Below are 22,521 nucleotides of genomic sequence, written 5' to 3' on the forward strand. Positions count from 1 at the left end.
CAGACCGCCGCTGGAGGCTCTGGGTTGCAGACCGCCGCTGGAGGCTCTGGGTTGCAGACCGCCGCTGGAGGCTCTGGGTTGCAGACCGCCGCTGGAGGCTCTGGGTTGCAGACCGCCGCTGGAGGCTCTGGGTTGCAGACCGCCGCTGGAGGCTCTGGGTTGCAGACCGCCGCTGGAGGCTCAGGGCTGCAGACCGCCGCTGGAGGCTCAGGGCTGAGGAGCGTCGCTGGAGGCTGAGGAGCGTCGCTGGAGGCTCAGGGCTGAGGAGCGTCGCTGGAGGCTCAGGGCTGAGGAGCGTCGCTGGAGGCTCAGGGCTGAGGAGCGTCGCTGGGGGCCGAGTGCTCACAGCAGGCACTGGCTGTACCGGGTTATGGATGCGCACTGGAGGCCTGATGCATGGGGCTGGCATAGGCGGCGCCAGACTAGTAACACGCACCTCAGGGCGAGTGCGGGGAGCAGGAACAGGACATACTGGACAGGCGCACTGGAGGCCTGATGCGTCGGACTGGCTTTGGAGGCGCCAGACTAGTAGCACACACCTCAGGGCGAGTGCGGGGAGCAGGAACAGGATGTACTGGGCTGTGAAGGCGTACTGGAGGTCTGGAGCTTATGGCTGACACAACCCGTCCTGACTGAATGCCAATCTTAGCCCGACAACGATGAGGCGCTTTCACCAAGCGCACCGGGCTGTGAATGCGTATGGGCGATACAGTGCGCATTCCCGTATAGCTAGGTGCTTGCCTCGTCACCCGCTCCCCATGGTAAGCACGGGGAGTTGGCTCAGGTCTCCATCCTGACTTAGCAAAACTCCCCGTGTGCCCCCCCAAAAAAATGTTTTGGGGGCTGCCTCTCGCACTTGCCTTTCGGTGCATACAGTGGGGGGGGGAAAAGTATTTGATCCCCTGCGGATTTTGTATGTTTGCCCACTGATAAAGAAAGGAACAGTCTATCATTTTAAAATGGTAGGTTTATTTGAACAGTGAGAGACAGAATAACAACAAAAATATCCAGAAAAACGCATGTCAAAAATGTTATAAATTGATTTGCATTTTAATGAGGGAAATAAGTATTTGACCCCCTCTCAATCAGAAATATTTCTGGCTCCCGGGTGTCTTTTATACAGGTAACGAGCTGAGATTAGGAGCACACTCTTAAAGGGAGTGCTCCTAACCGCAGCTTGTAACCTGTAAAAAAGACACATATCCACAGAAGCAATCAATCAATCAGATTCCAAACCAATCAATCAGATTCCAAACTCTCCACCATGGCCAAGACCAAAGAGCTCTCCAAGGATGTCAGGGACAAGATTGTAGACCTACACAAGGCTGGAATGGGCTACAAGACCATCGCCAAGCAGCTTGGTGAGAAGGTGACAACAGTTGGTGTGATTATTCGCAAATGGAAGAAACACAAAAGAACTGTCAATATCCCTCGGCCTGGAGCACCATGCAAGATCTCACCTCGTGGGGTTGCAATGATCATGAAAACGGTGAGGAATCAGCCCAGAACTACACGGGAGGATCTTGTCAATGATCTCAAGGCAGCTGGGACCATTGTCACCAAGAAAACAATTGGTAACACACTACGCCGTGAAGGACTGAAATCCTGCAGCGCCCGCAAGGTCCCCCTGCTCAAGAATACATATACATGCCCGTCTGAAGTTTGCCAATGAACATCTGAATGATTCAGAGGACAACTGGTGAAAGTGTTGTGGTCAGATGAGACCAAAATGGAGCTCTTTGGCATCAACTCAACTCGCCGTGTTTGGAGGAGGAGGAATGCTGCCTATGACCCCAAGAACACCATCTCCACCGTCAAACATGGAGGTGGAAACATTATGCTTTGGGGGTGTTTTTCTGCTAAGGGGACAGGACAACTTCACTGCATCATTTGACGGGGCCATGTACTGTCAAATCTTGGGTGAGAAGCGCCTTCCCTCTGCCAGGGCATTGAAAATGGGTCGTGGATGGGTATTCCAGCATGACAATGACCCAAAACGCACGGCCAAGACAACAAAGGAGAAGCCACATTAAGGTCCTGGAGTGGCCTAGCTAGTCTCCAGACCTTAATCCCATAGAAAATCTGTGGAGGGAGCTGAAGGTTGGAGTTGCCAAACGTCAGCCTCGAAACCTTAATGACTTGGAGAAGATCTGCAAAGAGGAGTGGGACAAAATCTCTCCTGAGATGTGTGCAAACCTGGTGGCCAACTACAAAAAAGGTCTGACCTCTGTGATTGCCAACAAGGGTTTTGCCACCAAGTACTAAGTCATGTTTTGCAGAGGGGTCAAATACTTATTTCCCTCATTAAAATGGAAATCATTTTATAACATTTTTGACATGCGTTTTTCTGGATTTTTTGGTTGTTATTCTGTCTCTCACTGTTCATATAAACCTACCATTAAAATGATAGACTGATCATTTCTTTGTAAGAGGGCAAACGTACAAAATCAGCAGGGGATCAAATACTTTTTCCCCCCACTGTATAACGCCTCGTAGTATCGTCGCTCTCTCAAGTTCCTCCTTCGGTCGGCGATACTCCCCAGCCTGACTCCAGGGTCCTTCCCCGTCCAAAATCTTCTCCCATGTTCATTCCTCCTGCTGCTCCTTCTTTCGCTACTTGGTCCTTTGTTGGTGGGTTATTCTGTCACGGTTGTTCGAAGGAGCGGACCAAGATGCAGCGTTTTCGTAGTTCCACATATTTATTAAAAGTGAAACTGAATGCAATACATTAATAACTTGAAAATACAAAACAACAAACCGTGACGCAGAGCGGACAACACACTACTCAAAAGACAGTAACCCACCAACAACATGCAGAAACACCCCTACTAAATATGACCTCCAATCAGAGGCAACGAGGACCAGCTGCCTCCAATTGAAGGTCAACCCAATAAACCCCAACCTAGAAATAGACAAACTAGAACTACAACATAGAAATAGAAAACATAGAACAAACACAAAAACACCCCCTGACCACTCTACCATAGAAAATAACAACTTATTTTGGTCAGGACGTGACAATCAAGTAGGCTCAGGATTCGAACCAACGCTCTTAACCGCTAGGCTACCTTCTGCCCTTAAACCTTAATTTAACCAGGCAGGGGCTTATGTAGAGGTCGACCGATTATGATTTTTCAACGCCGATACCGATACCGATTATTGGAGGACAAAAAAAAGTCGATACCGATTAATCAGGCGATTTTTTTTTACAAATATTTGTAATAATGACAATTACAACAATACTGAATGAACACTTATTTTAACGTAATATAATACATCAATAAAATCTATTTAGCCTCAAATAAATAATGAAACATGTTCAATTTGGTTTAAATAATGCAAAAACAAAGTGTTGGAGAAGAAAGTAAAAGTGCAATATGTGCCATGTAAAAAAGCTAATGTTTAAGTTCCTTGCTCAGAACATGAGAACATATGAAAGCTGGTGGTTCCTTTTAACATGAGTCTTCAATATTCCCAGGTAAGAAGTTTTAGGTTGTAGTTATTATAGGAATTAGAGGACTATTTCTCTCTATACGATTTGTATTTCATATACCTTTGACTATTGGATGTTCTTATAGGCACTTTAGTATTGCCAGTGTAACAGTATAGCTTCCATCCCTCTCCTCGCTCCTACCTGGGCTCGAACCAGGAACACATCGACAACAGCCACCCTCGAAGCAGCGTTACCCATGCAGAGCAAGGGGAACAACTACTCCAAGTCTCAGAGCGAGTGAAGTCACCGATTGAAACGCTATTAGCGCGCACCCCGCTAACTAGCTAGCCATTTCACATCGGTTACACCAGTCTAATCTCGGGAGTTGATAGGCGTGAAGTCATAAACAGCGCAATACTTGAAGCATTGCAAGAGCTGCTGGCAAACACACGAAAGTGCTGTTTGAATGAATGCTTATGAGCCTGCTGGTGCCTACCATCACTCAGTCAGACTGCTCTATCAAATCATAGACTTGATTATAACATAATAACACACAGAAATACGAGCCTTTGGTCATTAAAATGGTAAAATCCGGAAACTATCATTTCGAAAACAAAACGTTTATTCTTTCAGTGAAATACGGAACCGTTCCGTATTTTATCTAACGGATGGCATCCCTAAGTCTAAATATTGCTGTTACATTGCACAACCTTTAATGTTATGTACAATTTTGGCAAATTAATTACGGCCTTTTTTAGGAATAAATGGACTTCACACAGTTCGCAATGAGCCAGGCGGCCCAAACTGCTGCATATACCCTGACTGCTTGCACGGAACGCAAGAGAAGTGACACATATTGCCCTAGTTATAAGAAATTAATGTTAGCAGGCAATATTAACTAAATATGCTGGTTTAAAAATATATACTTGTGTATTGATTTTAAAGAAAGGCATTGATGTTTATGGTTAGGTACATTGGTGCAACGACAGTGCTTTTTTCGCAAATGCGCTTGTTAAATAATCACCCGTTTGTCAAAGTAGGCTGTGATTCAATAAAAAATTAACAGGCACCGCATCGATTATTTGCAACGCAGGACAAGCTAGATAATTACTAGTTTATGTTAAGATTGATTGTTTTTTATAAGATAAGTTTAATGCTAGCTAGCAACTTACCTTGGCTTCTTGCTGCCCTCGCGTAACAGGTAGTCAGCCTGCCACGCAGGCTCCTCTTGGAGTGCAATGTAAGGCAGGTGGTTAGAGCATTGGACTAGTAACTGGAAGGTTGCAAAAACGAATCCCCGAGCTGACAAGGTAAAAATCTGTCGTTCTGCCCCTGAACAAGGCAGTTAACCCACCGTTCCTAGGCCGTCATTGAAGATAAGAACACATTCTTAACTGACTTGCCTAGCTAAATAAAGGTGTAAAAAAAATAAAAAATAAAAAAAATAAAAGAAATCCGAAAATCGGTGTCCAAAAATACCGATTACCAATTGTTATGAAAACTTGAAATCGGCCCTAATTATTTGGTCATTCCGATTAATCAGTCGACCTATAATGTAGAGCATGAAAAGGGTTAACGCTACAGAAACAGGATGGACCAGTGTGGGCGAGGAGGGGTGAGATATGTAGAGGGTCCCCTCTTCAGCATCTGCTAATCTCTCACAGTTTAACTGCCAAACAGTTATTCTGCTTCTCTTCTCAAGACAAATGTTTACAACTCATTTACATGGCCTTCGCCCCCTGCCTTGGGATGGGGCTGGAAGATTATCCTGTTTGGATTTGGTGTTCGTGTGTGAGATTGTGTAAGTGTGTGTATCTCACCCCTCCTGTGTGTGTGTGTGTGGGGGGGTTATCAAACTATACTGTGTCTTCTCTTGTATCATGCAAGCAGTAGACCTATGGGATGCCATAGGCTGTAGTTTATCACTGTCACTTAAATACAGTTGAAGTCGGAAGTTTACATACAATTTAGCCAAATACATTTAAACTCAGTTTTTCACAATTCCTGACATTTAATCCTAGTAAAAATGCCCTGTTTTAGGTCAGTCAGGATCACCACTTTATTTTAAGAATGTGAAATAATAGTAGAGAATTATTTATTTCAGCTTTTAATACACAAGTTTACCTACACTCAATTAGTATTCGGTAACATTGCCTTTTAATTGTTTAGCTTGGGTCAAACATTTCGTGTAGCCTTCCACAAGCTTCCCACAATAAGTTGGGTGAATTTTGGCCCATTCCTCCTGACAGAGCTGGTGTAACTGAGTCAGGTTTGTAGGCCTCCTTGCCCGCACACGCCTTTTCAGTTCTGCCCACAGATTTTCTATGGGATTGAGGTCAGGGCTTTGCGATGGCCACTCCAAAACCTTTACTTTGTTGTCCTTAAGCCATTTTGTCACAACTTTGGAAGTATGCTTGGGGTCATTGTCCATTTGGAAGACCCATTTGCGACCAAGCTTTAACTTCCTGACTGATATCTTGAGATGTCGCCTCATTATATCCACATAATTTTCCTCCTCATGATGTCATCTATTTTGTGAAGTGCACCAGTCCCTCCTGCAGCAAAGCACCCCCACAACATGATGCTGCCACCCCCGTGCTTCATGTTTGGAAAGGTGTTCTTCGGCTTGCAAGCCTCCCCTTTTTCCTCCAAACATAACGATTGTCATAATGGCCAAACAGTTCTATTTTTGTTTCACCAGACCAGAGGACATTTCTCCAAAAAGTACGATCTTTGTCCCCATGTGCAGTTACAAACCGTAGTCTGGCTTTTTTATGGCGGTTTTGGAGCAGTGGCTTCTTCCTTGCTGAGCGGCCTTTCAGGTTATGTCGATATAGAACTCGTTTTACTGTGGATATAGATACTTTTGTACCTGTTTCCTCCAGCATCTTCAGAAGGTCCTTTGCTGTTGTTCTGGGATTGATTTGCACTTTTCGCACCAAGGTACGTTCATCTCTACAAGACAGAACGCGTCTCCTTCCTGAGCGGTATGACGGCTGCGTGGTCCCATGGTGTTTATACTTGCGTACTATTGTTTGTACAGATGAACGTGGTACCTTCAGGCGTTTGGAAATTGCTCCCAAGGATGAACCAGACTTGTGGAGGTCTACAAAAAAAAACTGATGTATTGGCTGATTTCTTTTGATTTTCCCATGATGTCAAGCAAAGAGGCAGTGAGTTTGAAGGTAGGCCTTGAAATACAGCCACAGGTACACCTCCAATTGACTCAAATTATGTCAATTAGCCTATCAGAAACTTCTAAAGCCATGACATCATTTTCTGGAATTTTCCACGCTGTTTAAAGGCACAGTCAATTTAGTGTATGTAAACTTTTGGCCCACTATAATTGTGATACAGTGAATTATAAGTGAAATAATTTGTCTGTAAACAATTGTTGGAAAGATTACTTGTGTCATGCACAAAGTAGATGTCCTAACCGACTTGCCAAAACTATAGTTTGTTAACAAGAAATTTGTGGAGTGGTTGAAAAACGTGTTTTAATGACTCCAACCTAAGTGTATGTAAACTTCCGATTTCAACTGTAAAACCATTTGGAACGGATGGATACCACTCTGAAGGATCTAATGAATGTTGCAAAAGTTGGCTTTCCTGGTTTAAAAAAATGATACCTTTATCTTATCTTTTTCACACGTCCAGGGCCTTGAGCGGCTGTTTCAATATAACTGCTTTATAATGGAAAGAAGCGAAGCCTAGCTCGAGCTCCAGCACAAACTTCAAAGCGACTTAGCGCAACATTAAACACAGACGAAATTTTGTCGAAGAAGCACTAAACATTGCTGCATGCGTTTTTATGCATTCCTCACACTGTGGTCAATTAATATACACCCTCTTATTTGATGGATAATCATAATTTATTGTCCCACCTGATGATTAAGAAACATGAACAGTAACCATCCTCCACTAGGTCTCTTTATACCCTACCCCAGATGTACCCCCAAGACTGACAACATTTGATAAAATACCATTGCATTTCTTAATACCTTAGTGTTGAAGGAAAATAAAGATCAATTGCTGATGATTAAATGCATGCATTGGTGGTCACAGTTGTATGCCTCGACTCATGCTTTACGGCGCATAACATATAGTCCCGCTATCAGTCCATGCACACATCACAGCAGATGACGGAACAGAGTGAGGGAAAGAGAGACGGTGATTGAATCATCGTGCGTCTTACCTTGATTGTCTTCGTCCATCTCGTGAATGCCGTGATGAGACAGTCCAGAAATCAGATCGGTGGGTCAAGTTTAGATGTCAAGGTAGACGTGTTTTTATTACTGTCTAGAAACGGTAGATAGGCTACGATCTATATCCTGTAATGACAGACCGAAGACTCACAGGGAGCTGAGCTGTGCACAGTCGAAATGCAACAGCGAGAATATATTAATAACAAAACAACCTACCGTCATGAGAAATCTAGGGTACCACCAAATAAACATCCATGTATTACAATTAAAGATGTAAATGTCTAAGAAACGTTTCCAAGAATTGGATGTATTAAATCCGATGAGAATAGTTATCCTGCCACTACCATCCCTCTCTATCCAGGTTAGCCAACCTACTCCAATGCAGTCCAATGCAAAGGAGGATAGCGGATTCTCTACATGGCTAAACGTTTACCCTACGTCATCACTCCGCTCCGCCCCGGTTGTGACAGACAACCCCTCACCCTCAAAAAATGTTTCATTAGTTCCATGTAATCTATATCTATAAAACATATAAAAAACTTCTGAGAAATTGCACTGATAAAAGATACAGAGTCTATATTTTGTGCAACAAGCTTAAACTGTCATTCGGTGGCGTAGGCAGAAATCCGTTGATGGCGGGGCCAGCAAAAATGTAGGTGGACCACATTTTGGGCACTCAAATCATCATTAAATTATCATAAAAACATAGCCTACCTTATACCCTACTGTAATCGAGCTAACACAACAAACCATCTGACATGTAATTTCGCTTTACAGACCAAATAGTCTTGAAATCCATGATTCATGCATTTAACATAGGAATCACATAGACCGAAACATAATAAACCATAGGCCTATAATTAATAGACTTTGAGATAAGAACATAATGCCCTGATATAACAGTAATAATCACAATAGGCAGCCATAGCCTATATAGACTAGAACAGTGGTCACCAACCTTTTCTTAGTCGAGATCACTTTGAGTCAAAATGCAAGCCGAGTGAATTCTCTGCTGGGCGCGGGAAATCAAGTGCGCCTACAATGTATTATTGTGTGATATCAATTAAATCCCTATAGGGCCCAACTATAGCGCATGGGTGGAGAAGCATAGGGCAAAGTTATATTTCCAATGAAATTAAATTCGAGTCGAAGTGAAGCGTGTTTCATGATTTCTGAAATGCTTTAATAAATCAAATCAAATTGTATTTGTCACATGCGCCGAATTCAACAGGTGTAGACCTTACCTTGTTTACTTACAAGCCCGTAACCAACAATGCAGTTTTAATAAAACGGCGTGAAAACAAAAGGGGGGGGCTTGGGGGTAGAAGCTGTTAAGGAGCCTTTTGGACCTAGACATGGCGCTCTGGTACCGCTTGCGTTAGCAGAGAAAACAGCGTTGTAGTGCTGATCATTGTCTCTGAATGTACTGAAACTGTCTTTAATGCCCTTGTTTAGATTAAAACTGCATTGTTGGTTACGGGCTTGTAAGTAAACAAGGTAAGGTCTACACCTGTTGAATTCGGCGCATGTGACAAATACAATTTGATTTGATTTATTAAAGCATTTCAGAAATCATGAAACACGCTTCACTTCGACTCGAATTTAATTTCATTGGAAATATAACTTTGCCCTATGCTTCTCCACCCATGCGCTATAGTTGGCCGAGCCTTCTCTGGCTCTGGTCTCTACTCCTCCCGTTACGGGGTCTGAGACGCCGAAGCTTCCCACCATTAGCTCTGACAAATTGAAAACCCTAGTCATTGGCGACTCCATTACCCGAAGTATTAGACTTAAAACGAACCATCCAGCGATCATACACTGTTTACCAGGGGGCAGGGCTACCGACGTTAAGGCTAATCTGAAGATGGTGCTGGCTAAAGCTAAAACTGGCGAGTGTAGAGAGTATAGGGATATTGTTATCCACGTCGGCACCAACGATGTTAGGATGAAACAGTCAGAGGTCACCAAGTGCAGCATAGCTTCAGCGTGTAAATCAGCTAGAAAGATTTGTCAGAAATCGAGTAATTGTCTCTGGCCCCTCCCAGTTAGGGGGAGTGATGAGCTCTACAGCAGTCTCACAACTCAATCTCTGGTTGAAAACTGTTTTCTGCCCCTCCCAAAAGATAGAATTTGTAGATAATTGGCCCTCTTTCTGGGACTCACCCACAAACAGGACCAAGCCTGGCCTGTTGAGGAGTGACGGACTCCATCCTAGCTGGAGGAGTGCTCTCATCTTATCTACGAACATAGACAGGGCTCTAACTCCCCTAGCTCCACAATGAAATAGGGTGCAGGCCAGGCAGCAGGCTGTTAGCCAGCCTGCCAGTTTAGTGGAGTCTGCCACTAGCACAGTCAGTGTAGTCAGCTCAGCTATCCCCATTGAGACCGTGTCTGTGCCTCGACCTAGGTTGGGCAAAACTAAACATGGCTGTGTTCGCCTTAGCAATCTCACTAGAATAAAGACCTCCTCCATTCCTGCAATTATTGAAAGAGATCGTGATACCTCACATCTCAAAATAGGGCTACTTAATGTTAGATCCCTCACTTCCAAAGCAGTTATAGTCAATGAACTAATCACTGATCATAATCTTGATGTGATTGGCCTGACTGAAACATGCCTTAAGCCTGATGAATTTACTGTATTAAATGAGGCCTCACCTCCTGGTTACACTAGTGACCATATCCCCCGTGCATCCCACAAAGGCGGAGGTGTTGCTAACATTTCCGATAGCAAATTTCAATTTACCAAAAAAAAACGTCTTTTGAGCTTCTAGTCATGAAATCTATGCAGCCTACTCACTCACTTTTTATAGCTACTGTTTACAGGCCTCCTGGGCCATATGCAGCATTCCTCACTGAGTTCCCTGAATTCCTATTGGACCTTGTAGTCATGGCAGATAATATTCACATTTTTGGTGACTTTAATATTCACATGGAAAAGTCCACAGACCCACTCCAAAAGGCTTTCGGAGCCATCATCAACTCAGTGGGTTTTGTCCAACATGTCTCTGGACCTACTCACTGCCACAGTCATATACTGGACCTAGTTTTGTCCCGTGGAATAAATGTTGTGGATCTTATTGTTTTCCCCCATAATCCTGGACTATCGAACCACCATTTTATTACGTTTGCAATCGCAACAAATAATCTGCTCAGCCCCCAACCAAGGAGCATCAAAAGTCATGCTATAAATTCTCAGACAACCCAAAGATTCCTTGATGCCCTTCCAGACTCCCTCTGCCTACCCAAGGACGTCAGAGGACAAAAATCAGTTAACCACCTAACTGAGGAACTCAATTTAACCTTGGGCAATACCCTAGATGCAGTTGCACCCCTAAAAACTAAAAACATTTGTCATAAGAAACTAGCTCCCTGGTATACAGAAAATACACGAGCTCTGAAGCAAGCTTCCAGAAAATTGGAACGGAAATGGCGCCACACCAAACTGGAAGTCTTCCGACTAGTTTGGAAAGACAGTACCGTGCAGTATCGAAGAGCCCTCACTGCTGCTCGATCATCCTATTTTTCCAACTTAATTGAGGAAAATAAGAACAATCCGAAATTTATTTTTGATACTGTCGCAAAGCTAACTAAAAAGCAGCATTCCCCAAGAGAGGATGGCTTTCACTTCAGCAGTAATAAATTCATGAACTTCTTTGAGGAAAAGATCATGTTCATTAGAAAGCAAATTACGGACTCCTCTTTAAATCTGCGTATTCCTCCAAAGCTCCGTTGTCCTGAGTCTGCACAACTCTGCCAGGACCTAGGATCAAGGGAGACACTAAAGTGTTTAAGTACTATATCTCTTGACACAATGATGAAAATAATCATGGCCTTTAAACCTTCAAGCTGCATACTGGACCCTATTCCAACTAAACTACTGAAAGAGCTGCTTCCTGTGCTTGGCCCTCCTATGTTGAACATAATAAACGGCTCTCTATCCACCGGATGTGTACCAAACTCACTAAAAGTGGCAGTAATAAAGCCTCTCTTGAAAAAGCCAAATCTTGACCCAGAAAATATAAAAAACTATCAGCCTATATCGAATCTTCCATTCCTCTCAAAAAAAATTGAAAAATCTGTTGCGCAGCAACTCACTGCCTTCCTAAAGACAAACAATGTATAAGAAATGCTTTAGTCTGGTTTTAGACCCCATCATAGCACTGCGACTGCACTTGTGAAGGTAGTAAATTACCTTTTAATGACATCAGACTGAGGCTCTGCATCCGTCTTCGTGCTCCTAGATCTTAGTGCTGCTTTTGATACCATCGATCACCACATTCTTTTGGAGAGATTGGAAACCCAAATTGGTCTACACGGACATGTTCTGGCCTGGTATAGATCTTATCTGTCGGAAAGATATCAGTTTGGCTCTGTGAATGGTTTGTCCTCTGACAAATCAACTGTACATTTACGTCATCAACTGTAAATTTCGGTGTTCCTCAAGGTTCCGTTTTAGGACCACTATTGTTTTCACTATATATTTTACCTCTTGGGGATGTCATTCGAAAACATAATGTTACATTTCACTGCTATGCAGATGACACACAGCTGTACATTTCAATGAAACATGGTGAAGCCCCAAAATTGCCCTCGCTAGAAGCCTGTGTTTCAGACATGAGGAAGTGGATGGCTGCAAACTTTCTACTTTTAAACTCGGACAAAACAGAGATGCTTGTTCTAGGTCCCAAGAAACAAAGAGATCTTCTGTTGAATCTGACAATTAATCTTGATGATTGTACAGTGGTCTCAAATAAAACTGTGAAGGACCTCGGCATTACTCTGGACCCTGATCTCTCTTTTGAAGAACATATCAAGACTGTTTCAAGGACAGCTTTTTTCCATCTACGTAACATTGCAAAAATCAGAAACCTTCTGTCCAAAAATGATGCAGAAAAATTAATCCATGCTTTTGTTACTTCTAGGTTGGACTACTGCAATGCTCTACTTTCCGGCTACCCAGATAAAGCACTAAATAAACTTCAGTTAGTGCTAAATACGGCTGCTAGAATCCTGACTAGAACCAAAAAATTTGATCATATTACTCCAGTGCTAGCCTCCCTACACTGGCTTCCTGTTAAGGCAAGGGCTGATTTCAAGGTTTTACTGCTAACCTACAAAGCGTTACATGGGCTTGCTCCTACCTATCTTTCCGATTTGGTCCTGCCGTACATACCTACACGTACGCTACGGTCACAAGACGCAGGCCTCCTAATTGTCCCTAGAATTTCTAAGCAAACAGCTGGAGGTAGGGCTTTCTCCTATAGAGCTCCATTTTTATGGAATGGTCTGCCTACCCATGTGAGAGACGCAGATTCGGTCTCGACCTTTAAGCCTTTACTGAAGACTCATCTCTTCAGTAGGTCCTATGATTGAGTGTAGTCTGGCCCAGGAGTGTGAAGGTGAACGGAAAGGCTCTGGAGCAATGAACCGCCCTTGCTGTCTCTGCCTGGCCGGTTCCCCTCTCTCCACTGGGATTCTCTGCCTCTAACCCTATTACAGGGGCTGAGTCACTGGCTTACTGGTGTTCTTCCATGCCGTCCCTAGGAGGGGTGCGTCACTTGAGTGGGTTGAGTCACTGACGTGGTCTTCCTGTCTGGGTTGGCGCCCCCCCTTGGGTTGTGCCGTGGCGGAGATCTTTGTGGGCTATACTCGGCCTTGTCTCAGGATGGTAAGTTGGTGGTTGAAGATTTTCCTCTAGTGGTGTGGGGGCTGTGCTTTGGCAAAGTGGGTGGGGTTATATCCTGCCTGTTTGGCCCTGTCCGGGGGTATCATCGGATGGGGCCACAGTGTCTCCTGACCCCTCCTGTCTCAGCCTCCAGTATTTATGCTGCAGTAGTTTATGTGTCGGGGGGCTAGGGTCAGTCTGTTATATCTGGAGTATTTCTCCTGTCTTATCCGGTGTCCTGTGTGAATTTAAATATGCTCTCTCTAATTCTTTCTTTCTTTCTTTCTTTCTTTCTTTCTTTCTTTCTTTCTTTCTTTCTTTCTTCTTCTCTCTCGGAGGAACTGAGTCCTAGGACCATGCCTCAGGACTACCTGACATGATGACTCCTTGCTGTCCCCAGTCCACCTGGCCGTGCTGCTGCTCCAGTTTCAACTGTTCTGCCTGCGGCTATGGAACCCTGACCTGTTCACCGGATGTGCTACCTGTCCCAGACCTGCTGTTTTCAACTCTCTAGAGACAGCAGGAGCGGTAGAGATACTCTCAATGATCGGCTATGAAAAGCCAACTGACATTTACTCTTGAGGTGCTGACTTGTTGCACCCTCGACAACTACTGTGATTATTATTATTTGACCATTCTGGTCATTTATGAACATTTGAACACCTTGGCCATGTTCTGTTATAATCTCCACCCGGCACAGCCAGAAGAGGACTGGCCACCCCTCATAGCCTGGTTCCTCTCTAGGTTTCTTCCTAGGTTTTGGCCTTTCTAGGGAGTTTTTCCTAGCCACCGTGCTTCTACACCTGCATTACTTGCTGTTTGGGGTTTTAGGCTGGGTTTCTGTACAGCACTTTGAGATATCAGCTGATGTAAGAAGGGCTATATAAATAAATTTGATTTGATTTGATCAGTGATTGATATAGAGAGGGACTGGAGGCCCTTTATGGCAAAATCACTGATATCAAATAACTTGACAAATTCTCCAACAAAAAATGTAACAGTGAGCTTTGTTTAGCCATTTTACTTGTTTTTGCTAGCCAAGTTGGGTAGTGAGTCTTAGCTAGATAGATAATGGTGAGTAGCCTACACAGTGTAGCCAAGCCTACCCAGTGATAGCTACTGTTTACTGCACATGGTATCAGTGCGAAGTGACAAGTGCCAGAACCTGCCCATTATTTTACTATTTGTTTTTATCGTTTTTTTCCAGTAAATAATCAAGCATAATTCAAATTCATTACATAGGCCTAAATTATTGATTTTATGTACAGCACTAGATTTTATGTAAGATGTCCTTGAGTGTCCTGACAGGCATCTGCCAAATAAAATGTATTATTATTATTATTATTGCCAATATCCCTTTCATTTCCCCACCCACCCACCCTCTCCTTACTGCTTGCAATGAATTCCATCTGATGGTGTATACGTGTTTAAGCCAGTGCTTGACTTGGATTGAAATATGTTCCAGTACTCATTTTGGGTGCAGGTACTGTTTATATTTACTATTGCACTAATATTCTATAGGAGGTGCAGGAACTCAAGCAGAATAACATTTGCGATGCTGGTTCTGGTGAGCCCCTGCCCAAGTCAAGTGCTGTACTCAGGTAAAATAACAATTAATGTCCCATTTGGAACACTGAACACTGATTGGGTGGGCTTGGCTTTCCAGTGGATGGGTCTGCACCCACCCAGGCCCACCAGTGCCTACGCCCCTGCTGTCATTTAATGGTGATAATGACATTAATATATTCATCTTTATGGAGTAATGTGTTTGGAATTTGCAAAGGCATAATGAAATGGCACCATGTATAACACATGATTATTGGATTGTTCTCAGAGTGTTGGCTCTAAGGATCAAATCAAAGTGTCTACTGTATCTCTCCTATTTCTTTGGGGAATGTTAGAGGAATAGGTTCCTCCCACTGGTGACATCACAGATTAAACCAACAGCTAAACATAGTAAATGATTATATATATTCATCATGTTACAGGAACTCCTGGCAGTTCCTGTCAATCGTCAACATAGTACTGGCATAATGACTTCAGTGCATCCGACCTGCATGGGCAAGTGTGACTCACTCACAGGAGTACATGTACAGTCCACCTACAGGTCCAGAGGACTCATGTCATTGCACAATGGCAGTTGAGAGGAAGAGCCATTGTACAGATTGGAAGGGTCAAGGGAGGGGAGGGTGCTCTGTTTTTACGGGGGTGTAGACCTACTGCTTCAGGGTTTGGAGGAGGAGCGGATAGGATGAAAGACAGCATACAGTGAGAATTAAATGGATTTCCAAGGAAAAACAACCAATTCCTGGGACAGATCCACCCCTTGGAGTATATAAAAAAAAATCTAATTTGGCCCCATACTGTTGGCTTACACTACTTCTTGCCTTTTCCCATCTCTCCTTAGTTACTGATACACAATGAATGTTATCCCATGAACCATACTGTGAGGATGGGAAAACATTGGATCCCTCCCGTTTCATGGATTGCCAAAGGATTGTGTAACAATTATGGAAAACTGACCTCACTTCACCACACCCCTTACATAATTTCCACACTGACGCGTGTTGACAGTAGAACAGCCATGACATAACTATTACATCATGAAATGAGTTAGGGCAGCAGGTAGTCTAGTGGTTAGAGTGTTGGGTCAGTAACCGAAAGGTTGCTGGTTAGAATACCTGAGCCGACAAAGTAAAAAATCTGTCGATGTGCCGTTGAGTAAGACATTTCACCCTAATTTGCTCCAGGGGTGCCGTAGTTCTACAGCTGATCCTGTTAAACAACATTTCACTGCACCTATCTGGTTTATGTAAAAATAAAAACATGTCATTTTTTTTTATTTTAGAGGAAGTCAGTGGGCATTGATTGTTCCTTTACCTTGGTATGACTTTCTCTTACAGCTTCTCTTACACACAGGCAATATACCCTTATAATGTTTAACCTTTTTTTCATTCGTTCTCTTTCTCTTTATCATATCATGATATCTAGGCTAGTCCTACATAGTATACGAATGCACATACACATTGAATACACATACACTATATATACAAAAGTATGTGGACACCCCTTCAAATTAGTAGATTCAGCTATTTCAGCCACATCCATTGCTGACAGGTGTATAAAATCGAGCACACAGCAATGCAACCTTCATAGACAAACATTGGCAGTAGAATGGCCTTACAGAAGAGCTCAGTGACTTTCAACGTGGATGCTACCTTTCCAACAAGTCAGTTCATCAAATTTCTACTCTGGCCCCACGGGGGGCCAGTATGGAGGAAAAAAATCAAATTGAAATGAAATGTATGCATTCACTACTGTAAGTCGCTCTGGATAAGAGCGTCTGCTAAATGACTAAAATGTAAAATGTAAGTGCAGTTATTGTAAAGTGTAGATGTCTAGGAGCAAGGCACACAAGCTCACAGAACAGGACCACCGAGTGCTGAAGCCCGTAAAAATCGTCAGTCCTCTGTTGCAACACTCACTACCAAGTTCCAAACTGCCTCTGGCAGCACAGTAACTGTTCGCTGGGACTGTTTTTCATGGTTCAGTCTAGTCCCCTTAGTTCTAGTGAAGGGAAATCTTAACTCTACAGCATACAATGGCATTCTAGACGATTCTGTACCTTAAACTTTGTGGCAACAGTTTGGGGAAGGCCCTTTCCATCCACACAATTTAATATAGGATCATACAAATGATGATATCCACATTCATTTATGCAATCACTGACACAGAAGACAACCAGGAGATGTTTATCTGACCAGGATAATGATGCAACTGTGCTGTCTGTAATGAACATGCGACAAGCGTTTACTGGAACAGAAAATGAATGGTCCTCTCACAAAGGCTGCAGGGGTAAACAAATGAAGATTCCTCCCTGCTTTTGAGCGTGGATGGTTGCAGCTAATTCACAGAAAGACCTCATACAGTCCTACTGATATGCAGAGACCTCCCTTAGCTAGAAGCACAAAGCAGTTTAGATTTCAAATCACGCAATATTATAAAGAAAGTTAAGGGGAGAAAACTTTTTTGTGACACAGTTGAGAACCTTCCAGGAGTTTAAGGGGTTATCTCCTTAGGGCAAGTCCTACAGTACCGTACATGATGTGTCAGATTTGGGAGATGATGAACTTCGTATTAGAAGACAGTGAACAGAGGTTAGGCCAATAGACGCAATCCCATCCTCCTTTACACACCAAATCAAACCTCCAGATTACCTTTGACGCTCCTTTCTTTTTCATACTCCTTCTCTCCTCCTGTCTTTCCCCTCTCTCTCTCTCTCTCTCTCTCTCCCCCTTCTTCTTCTCCACTTCTCCTCTCTCTTTTCCCCCCTCTCTCTCTCTATTTCTCTCGCTCTCCTTCTCTTCCACTGTGACACAGCTGTTTTATCTCAGCTACAACAGAGGATGCCTGTGATACAGAGAGTACTGCTAGCTGGTTTAAACGATGCACTGAGGACCACTCGTCAAGGGAGAAGAACAGAGAGAGAAAATAGATCTAGAGTTCAATCCAACACACACACACACACACACACACACACACACACACACACACACACACACACACACACACACACACAACAACATACACACACACACAGGGAGACAGTGTGGGGCCTCCATTTTGGAGAATGATTTCCTGTGTTGAGAACAGATGTCCGGCCTGGTCCAGGAAAGGCTCTGTTTCCCCCCCACTTTTACTCCCTTTAAAAATGCTGCTGTGTGTGGTTGTGGAAGGGTGGAGTAATGAAAAGCACTCTCAATCAGACACAATTCCTGCTCTTTCTTGAAATCAATAAAAACTAATGTAATGGGTCTCAAATCTCTCAATCCATTGTCGTTGCTAAGGTACAGCTGAAGTCCATCACCCCATGACATTTCTGTCACCTTTTTTCATTTTCAAATGGCTTTATTGTCTTGGATTTATGATACATTTTGATCCCCCCACCCCCAACCAAACTGTCCAATTTAATGCTATGTTTTTGTTTACAATCAGAGGCTAAAGGAACATCCACATGATGCTCTTCATTCCATATTTAGCTGGAGGCAGTCATGTTCCCTGAGGCAGCATATGTCTGTCAGATTAAGGCATCAGTCCTGGGGAATGGTGGGAAGCTGACCAAGTTAACATGGTCCGGTGTGTGTGTGTGCGTTTGTGTGAGTTAACTTAGGCTGTGCTGAGCCGTCATATATGATAATATTCATCTGCCACCCTGCCTGGGAGCTGAACTGAGGGCTGCTACACAGCCTCCCCCCACCCCACTAGCAAGCCCTCACTGCTATCCGAATGCTGCCTTTTCAGTCTCTCGCACACTGTTCTGTCTATGAGATGAACACTTCCTTCTTTCAAGAGGACAGCAAGAATATATCCAATTTCTGCATGAAATGTTGCTTCCTTTTGAAGAATTTGTGGAGTCAGACCAACGCTCATGTTTGATTTCTGTTCTCCAATGGACCCATATTGATGAAACATTACTTTCTAAAACAGTAGGGGACACACAGACATGTTTTCCTCAGCTAGTATATCTTGCGCTATTGCTGCTCTTGGTAAAGTCTAGGCAACATATTTGAGCAAGATAACATGTTACGTGACCCAGAAGGTTATAATGAGGCACCTCTTGACTACAACCAACTGGCTGAGTCTCAGTCAACTGTCCAGGAAATACTGTGACTATCGTATCTCCAGTCACTCTGTGAGTTTTAGGGACTCTCCCTGAGTGTCCACATAATGTTGCTGCATTCCATGACTGGCATTAGACTCAACAACCATGGTTGAATAGTTGTGAGAATCGGTTCATTGACAGAGAAATCAGATTGAATCTCATGGCAGTGATTCCCGGCAGGGCGGGAATATTGTGATATATTTGTAAAGAATGTGGAAAGTGATGAGCCACTAAGTCAGCTGAGTTTAAGGATGAACCACCTGTCTTGTCACAAATCACAGATCCACCATCCACATCCACAGTCGTCAGATCAAATCAGGGCCTTTTTACAGTAACTGGTGTGTGTTTTCTTCTTACAACGTTTAGGGGGTAGCTCATAGCTCAGACTCATCGGACGTGGAAAAAAGAATGCCCATCTACTCTCCAAGAACTACTGTACTCCACCGTAGTTCGAAAGCAAATGAAAACATCTGAGTATGTGTGTGTTCACCCACTACACCACACACAGTGAAGTGAATGTGATAAGCTTCCTTTCTCACAGAGGGAGGGAGAGGGTGAAACGGTCAGACGAGGGAGTGGGAGACAGAGCTGGAGGGAAAAGGAAATATGGGGGACATCCTTCCTTCTCACAATGTGATGACCTTAGACCTAAAGTAGAGCAAGGCTGCTGGACAGGACACCTGCTGGACAGGACACTTCCCATCCCCCTACAAACAGGAACATTCCTTCTACTGTATCATTTAATTCTGATGTTTTGTATTTGAGATGTGTTTGCGAAACGGTACAGTACACAGTTGAGCAGGACGCATCACTGAAACGGTGGCTACTGGTTATGGCTGCATTTTTTCTCACTGAAAATGTCCTGGTTGCTGATTTATAATGCAACAACAAAGAACTCTGCTGCTGGTTGATGAATGTGCTTCCATACGTTAAACAACTCATTACAAAATACGTTTCTCACACAAACAGCCTAATGATCATGTACTTTCATTAGTAGGTCTATTTTCATGCAGGCAGCCTCACAGCAAGAGCCTCTGGCTTAAATACAACAATGAGGTTGCATACACAGCAGGGAATCCTTCTGCCACCATCATAGAAGAGCGAGATACGGTTTATGACTATAATTCATGAAGTAACCAGGGAAGGGTGAAGCTAGAAGGGGTTTGTTAGAGGAAGAACAAATAGAGATGATAGAAGTTCATTTGAGATGCAAAGACAACATTTCCGGTGCAGATTTACTGCGCTGTATATTTTCAAAGTGTTGACACAGCTGTATATGGCTTTCCAGCAGGCAGCGCTGGAATAGAGAAAGTCTTTGTGGATGTGTGTATGCATATGTATGTGTGTGCGAGCGAGCGTGTATCCTGCTGAGATGGTTGGCTTGGCTGGACAGGCTGTCATGGACTGGCAGGTATTATTCTTTGGTGACTGAGACGACCATGGTATAGGGCTTACATCGTTTTCATGCTCATCAAACCATTCAGTGACCACTCGTGCTCTGTGGATGGCGGCATTGTCATCCTATGGGGGCATAGGCATGTTACCTAAAATAATGGCCTGCCCAGGATTTTTATAAATGGCCCTAACTAAGCATGATGGGATGTTATTTGCTTAATTAAATCATGAACCACACCTGTGTGGAAGCACCTGCTTTCAATATACTTTGTATCCCTCATTTACTCAAGTGTTTCCATATTATTTTGTCAGTTACCTGTACATTTGTAATGGATTTGGCCAGACTGATCCGTGGAGAACGGACATCAAACTAGAATGAATAAATGTTGGTCCTTGGACCATGCACGTGTTCCTTTTTTTTAATTGGCTAACGTCTCTGTCGGACAATTAGACAGACTTTTGTCCGTTAAAATGGATGAAAGTATGGTGTTTTCAAAACAAATGGGAACTCAGAAAAAAAAAGTCAAATTATGATGTCAGTGATCTGCATGTCGGAATGTTGGCATTCTAGAAAAATGTCCGAGTTTCCGACTTCCGAGTTGGATGACCATTCAAAAGATTATTCCCAGTCGGCGCTCGTTTTTTCAGAGTTCTCAGTTGTCTTGAGCGCACTGAAGTCGGTGATTTAAGAGTTCCCAGTTGTTTTGAACACTGCAATTATAAGGATATGGTCGCGCCATCTCCTCTGACTGTCAATTTAACGCCTCATGTCCACCAGATGCATCAAACTCTTTGGTTCCGGCGGAAGTCATTCATTATCAAGGAAGCAGTCCGAAACGCTATGTTGGGGGTGTCGCACTAGGCTGCGGTGCGTTCAGCATTGATTTACCATGCGGTGATACAAACGAAAGTAGTCCTACACAAGCAGACTCTAGCTAGCTTTTAGCTAGTTGAAAAGCTAGCTAGTTGGAGTCTGCTTGTGCAGGCCTATCAGACATATCAGTGTGGATGACGGATCACCAGCTCAAGCTGAACCTCGGCAAGACGGAGCTGCTCTTCCTCCCGGGGAAGGACTGCCCGTTCCATGATCTCGCCATCACGGTTGACAACTCCCTTGTGTCCTCCTCCCAGAGTGCTAAGAACCTTGGCTTGATCCTGGACAACACCCTGTCGTTCTCCACTAACATCAAGGCGGTGACCCGATCCTGTAGGTTCATGCTCTACAACATTCGCAGAGTACGACCCTGCCTCACACAGGAAGCGGCGCAGGTCCTAATCCAGGCACTTGTCATCTCCCGTCTGGATTACTGCAACTCGCTGTTGGCTGGGCTCCCTGCCTGTGCCATTAAACCCCTACAACTCATCCAGAACGCCGCAGCCCGTCTGGTGTTCAACCTTCCCAAGTTCTCTCACGTCACCCCGCTCCTCCGCTCTCTCCACTGGCTTCCAGTTGAAGCTCGCATCCGCTACAAGACCATGGTGATTGCCTACGGAGCTGTGAAGGGAACGGCACCTCCATACCTTCAGGCTCTGATCAGGCCCTACACCCAAACAAGGGCACTGCGTTCATCCACCACTGGCCTGCTTGCCCCCCCTACCTCTGAGGAAGCACAGTTCCCGCTCAGCCCAGTCAAAACTGTTCTCTGCTCTGGCACCCCAATGGTGGAACAAGCTCCCTCACGACGCCAGGACAGCGGAGTCAATCACCACCTTCCGGAGACACCTGAAACCCCACCTCTTTAAGGAATACCTAGGATAGGATAAAGTAATCCTTCTAACCCCCCCTTAAAAGATTTAGATGCACTATTGTAAAGTGGTTGTTCCACTGGATATCATAAGGTGAATGCACCATTTTGTAAGTCGCTCTGGATAAGAGCGTCTGCTAAATGACTTAAATGTAATGTAAATGTAAATGGAACAGTAGGCAAATCTGTGCCACTAGGTAATTTTGTCAACAATGGTGCATCGACCAGAAACATACAATCTCTTTTCCATAAAATAAATGTTTGAATTTTCTATTCTATTTTTCATTGGGAAGGCAGTAAAGCGTTTTTATCAAAAGCAATCACTTTTGCATGGGAAAACACAGAATCCTACTAATTACTACACCTGCTTAATTACGTCACTTTTGTTTTGAAGCCATCTTCGTGGTGGGCTA

The 22,521-nt window shown here is 43.8% G+C and overlaps 1 protein-coding gene across 1 annotated transcript in view; it reads right to left on the bottom strand.

Annotated features, from left to right (window-relative positions):
• LOC106589589 (cytohesin-3) overlaps positions 1-8,044 on the bottom strand; it is a 36,401-nt gene extending 28,357 nt beyond the window's left edge. The window contains exon 1 of the mRNA XM_014179742.2: positions 7,629-8,044. Within this exon, the coding sequence (XP_014035217.1) occupies positions 7,629-7,647 (19 nt within the window). The 5' untranslated portion in view covers positions 7,648-8,044. The remainder of the gene's footprint in view (positions 1-7,628) is intronic.
• Between the last annotated feature and the right edge of the window lie 14,477 nt (positions 8,045-22,521).

Source organism: Salmo salar, chromosome ssa28 (assembly GCF_905237065.1).
Source record: "Salmo salar chromosome ssa28, Ssal_v3.1, whole genome shotgun sequence".
NCBI lineage: Eukaryota > Metazoa > Chordata > Actinopteri > Salmoniformes > Salmonidae > Salmo > Salmo salar.